This window comes from Antrostomus carolinensis, unplaced genomic scaffold, assembly GCF_000700745.2.
Source record: "Antrostomus carolinensis isolate BGI_N321 unplaced genomic scaffold, ASM70074v2 scaffold3370, whole genome shotgun sequence".
Lineage (NCBI taxonomy): Eukaryota > Metazoa > Chordata > Aves > Caprimulgiformes > Caprimulgidae > Antrostomus > Antrostomus carolinensis.
In genome coordinates, this window is record NW_010286293.1 from 95,975 (window position 1) to 101,148 (window position 5,174).

Here is a 5,174-nt window from a genome sequence, read left to right on the forward strand (position 1 = left end):
CAAACAGGGAGATTGGGAGCTCCAGATGCTTTCTGTTATTCAGGCTTTGGAGTACTGCATATTTCTCAGGAATAAAATATTCCTGACTGTTTGACTGCCTTACTGCCAGCCAGGCAGAAGGCCACCCCAGTTGGGTGTGCACGGAAGCCAGGTGGACATGTGTGACCATCCCAGTCCTCCAGGGTGTGGTTGCTATGTAAACGCTCTCCTTGTGGCCTCCACCACTGGGAGGTAAAGGCTGGAGGGGTTGCCATGGAAACCATGCTCCCCTGAAGCATCAATAGGGCTGGTCACTTCCCCACCTTTCTGCCCCCAAAATGTCCTGCCATGAAGCTGAGATAACCCCCAGACGTGCTGCTCTGTATTCCACACAATCCTCACAGCCAAGCAAGTCCCATCCCCCACCAGGCTCATGGCAGCTTCACCAGCCATGCAGGGTCAACTGTTACAGAGCTGCAGCTTGCATCCAGGGACACAGACAGTCATTGGACAGACTAATGCAAGGAAGCTATATCTCTTCTCAAGGAATGGTGGAAATGGGAAATCACTGGTTGTGCTGGTGATGGAATTGTTCAGCACATGAATGTGGGAAGAGGTAGTAGGGGATGCATGTCTCCTTGGCAGTAGGTATATATTCTCAGGCCAGGCTTGTATCATACAGCAACAACCAAAATCACCTTTTCCTCCACAAATACTTCCTGTATTACATTGCCCTATTCATACCCCAAAAAACTCCAGAAGGTGTGAGTTTTTTCAGATGAGTCTGTCGTGGGCAGGAACTGTCTGAACCAATTCAGTAGATAGGCTGTAGTTAGAAAAAGTGGGAAAAATATTCAAAACCCCAAATATTCCATGGAACATTAAAATACATAGGAGTGCTTTTAGGACAGGTGTCTGAACAGAAAATGCCAAAGGTCTTGACTGCACGACCTAACAAATTCCAGTTTACGAATCCCTACAATATCTGAACAAAGTGATTTGTTTTAAAGGATTTCCTCTCTACCACAGGGAATATCTGAGGATTCTGGGTAGTAGGATAGTAGAGGAGTGTGCAGATACAGTCTGAAGAATCATAATACTGGCACTGCTCAGGATTTCGGATTGTCAAGAGTTCATGTGCACAGTCCTGAGTTTACAAATGCCTGCTTTGACACTGACTCTGAGAAACGTATAATGAGGTCATCTACTGCTGAATCATCGAAGGGCTCTCCTCAGGGATAAGGGACTTCGTATACATTTTAACTGCTGTTATACATCTGCTGTTGCTTAGCCAAGAGAAGCAAAACATGTAACTGCAGGTGACCTCACAGAGAATCATAGAATTGTAGAATCATTTAAGTTGGAAAAGACCTTTAAGATCATCAAGTCCCACCCTTAACCTAACACTGCCAAGTTCACCACTAAACCATGTTCCTAAGTGCCACGTTTACATATCTTTTAAACACCTTCAGAGATGGTGACTCAACCACTAACAAGGAGGAAACACAAAAATGCCCAGATCAAGGATTTTGAGTTATATTTTCTAATAGAGTAATATTTCTATCTTAACATATCTTTGAGTGCAGAACTCCTGTTGTTCTCTAAGTGGTATTACTGTGCAAGTAATTGTCTGGAACATACTTATAGAAAACTAGATATCATTCTCTAATCTTACGCTAAAGGTCATTACTTCATTTGTAATTAGGTGGATTTTGATCATATTTCACATAGGGATCAAGCAGCTCCCAATCAGTCTCAAAGCCAGCCTTTGTGTTTTGCTCTCATCATGTGGCACAGAAAATTGGCTCACAGTATGACGTAGAAGATACGCAAATAATCATTCCTCTTCACTTAACTTTAAACTTCATCTCTGGGGAAACATTATCTTCTTTGTATTATTGAATATATGTCTTTGATCCAGTAGATGCTTAAGTTAAGAATATACAGTTATTTCTGGAAATCAGTCATCTAGACCTGCTCAGTTACCCATATATTTTCCTCACCCCTTTTCAAAATTTGCCTATCCTTTTGGCCTTTACAATGCCTGTAGCAGAGTGCTTAAATCTAACAATGTGCTGTATGGAAAAAAAAAAAAAATTCACCTGATAATTTATTTTTTCCACTTTCTTCTGCTACAAAATACAAGATCCTTATTACTTTTAAGCCATTAATTATTTTACAGATTTTAATTATGGACTTCTGTGGTAGACTTGGCTACATATCATTTTCTGAAGTTATCAGATGGATATGCCTCCTCTCAAGCCTTCCTTTCTTCTGTGAAAACACCTCATGGAAATAGTGTTGGTCCTAGCTGTAAGTCTACTAGGAATAAAACGAACTTCATTGCAATCAAAATACATTTATTTCACTCCATGAATCTTTCCTGAAGAACTTCCAGCCTAAAACTGGAGATAGAAACAGCAAGATGACACGGTCACTAATTAAGGTACACATGTCTTCAGATGGGTCAATTTATTTAGGTGATTCAGGTGACACTAGCTTGGTGTCCCTTGATGCAGCACAAGGAAAGTTTTAGGAGGAAATGAGGCTAGAGAGGTGCAATGGTGTCCTCCATGTAGCAAAACAATATGGAACAGTATTTGGAATAAAGGTTGGAGAAGAATCCAGACATCTTTCTGTTAACGCTTCCTAACTCATATCTACTTTAAAAAAGTGAGTTACTTACAAATTTTATCAAAGTAGAGAACTCAAGGACAAACTCCCTAGTCAGTGGCTTGAAAGAAAGCAAGCTACTTGAGTGCTATGTGATATAAGGAACAAAAATTAACACAAAATTAATCTTCAAAAAATCCATCTTCCACAGGAACATCGATATTGACAAAAAGACTGTTATAATTTAGGTACACATAAGAGGATCAATTCATAACGAGAAGCAACCTATAGCCATTTCTAAAGGTATTATGAAATTATTCAGCTTCAAAGTAAAAAAGAACTTTTAGAAGATTTCACCTTAATACACAACAACAAGTGCTACTAACATCAAATTCCCCATGCTTTAAAACTGCATAAATGTTTTTAAAACAATGCTCTGAAGCCAATTATAGGCTAACTTAAGTAACCATAATAATTCTGGATAAATGCTTGCATTTATAATTCTATAATTCCATAATAATTCTGGATAAATTCTTGCATAAATGTTGCTCTTTTGTTTGAATGTTAATGATTTAAAAACTTGAATAGCATATATAGATGAATTATATATACATGAGTTAATTTTTTTAGGAATCTTATCTTGATTTTTCTGAGGCCTATATTTCTCTGTTTAAGTCATCAGTGTGGCATATACTGTTTCAAATACAGATATTCTGCTCCTTCTACAAAATAAATGGAAAACAGACATTAATAAGAGACCTCTGACTAAGATTTCATTCTTCTGAAATTTTCATGTGGGAAAACCATCATTGTTGCCATCCTGCATCTAATTTGATCTACTTTGCAGATTAAACACAATGGAATTTGCAAGTATACATATTTACATGTAGGGGACAGTAGATAACATTGCAAATTCATTAGAACTAATATAATAGAAGTAGAAACATGATGCATCCCCGTACAGTGAACCTGTACAGATCTCCAACCAAGCCACAGTTAACTCCTCCGTTACATTTTTTTCTTGCACGGATAGCACCACATACTCATTTCTAGCCAGCAAATTTTCGGTCAATTTTGAAAGAAAAATTTCAGAGTTGATTTGGGGAGCCATAGTATACCAGAAAGAGCCATAAACCCTTCCTGTGCAACAACAGCAAGTGGACAGAATATTGAGAAATCATAAATGAGAGAGGTTTGGACAAGGGAAAGAATAATGTGGGGAGCTTAGAGGGACATACATGGGGCTCACAGTCAGCAGGACCACATCACCTACCTGAAATACTTTTGCCAAATTGTCAAAGAGGGCTTGACCAGCGCTGACTTTATGCTTGACTCCCCTGACTGTGCCATTTTTGCTGAGGATGTTGACTCGCTTTGTACCAAACCCCCTCTTTTTAGTGGCTCTGACTAAAATGAGCAAGTCATCCTGATCGTTCTCATTTTCATCACACTCAGACCCTATGTGTCCATTCTGCTGCCCGTCCACTTCACTCAGCCGGCTGGTTTGGTCGGTCTCAGAGCTACTGGCATACTCAGAGTCCAGAGAGTCGGCAGCCTCCCCGTCGGCGTACACCTCCTTCAGCACCCTGCCGCTGTGCGAAGATGCAACGCGGAATCGAACCTTCCTCGACAGCCTCTCGCTGTCAGCCTTCATCTCAGTTTTAAACATTGCCTCTTCCATTGACATAAGTAGTTTGCATTGTTCCAGCGTGGTGCCCATTGCATTTGCCAGTTTGTCACACTTAATAACAATATCAGCACTGTTTTCTGTTGACAGGGGTTCTCATATTAAACTAAAGAGGGTTCCCAAGAAGCTACACTGCCGTTCTGCAGTTAATAATGGATGCGTTTGTGCTATGGTTACCTTTAAACTAAAACCCGTAAAACGATCTCATCAATTAAATATTAAAAAGTCATTGTGTACTTTTTAGCACTGAGGAAGAAAACAAGAAAGGGAGAAATTATATTCATTGATTAAAATAAAAATTGAAAGACACACATGATTAACTCAACAACAGAAATTACATGAGTTCATATGAACACAATTTTTCTTTGCTGAGAAAGGCAAAGAGCAAGAGTTTTTCACAAGATCTGCAGAGTCAAAACTGTTTATATACCTCATACCCGAGGGGAAAATTGCAAAATTCAGCACTGGAGTCAATGATGGGCACATCTCTTTCACTAAAACACTTAATTTCCCTGCCAGTCAGACATCATTCACCCAAGTTTGCTTTTTATATAAGCTTGCAGAGATTCAGCAGGGAGGTCTGACTTGGTGTTTTGTGGAGCTGGCCTTTTCACAGACTGACAGAGCAGTGGAGAAGAAATTAGTCACAATTTGTTGCACAAAGTAACACAGTGTTATTAAATAAAACCAAGCCACATCTAGTACCACACAGTAACCAAAGCCTCTGTTCTGATTTGTCGATTATTCAAGGACTGGGCCAGGGGAATCTGAACAAAGGAATAGGAGAAAGCTAATGAATCGGGGTAACAAGGATCAAACAAAGAAAAGTAGGGTAACATGGATTCAACTGCAAGGGAAGCAAATTCCCCTGTCACAACAAATCACAAGTAGAGGC

The 5,174-nt window shown here is 39.6% G+C and overlaps 1 protein-coding gene across 1 annotated transcript in view; it reads right to left on the reverse strand.

Moving 5' to 3' along the window:
- GRXCR1 (glutaredoxin and cysteine rich domain containing 1) overlaps nucleotides 1-4,261 on the reverse strand; it is a 42,469-nt gene extending 38,208 nt beyond the window's left edge. The window contains exons 1-2 of the mRNA XM_010162519.1: nucleotides 3,866-4,261; nucleotides 1,954-1,956 (exon numbers count right to left, since the gene is read on the reverse strand). Coding sequence (XP_010160821.1) covers nucleotides 1,954-1,956; nucleotides 3,866-4,261 — 399 coding nt within the window. The remainder of the gene's footprint in view (nucleotides 1-1,953; nucleotides 1,957-3,865) is intronic.
- Nucleotides 4,262-5,174: the final 913 nt, after the last annotated feature.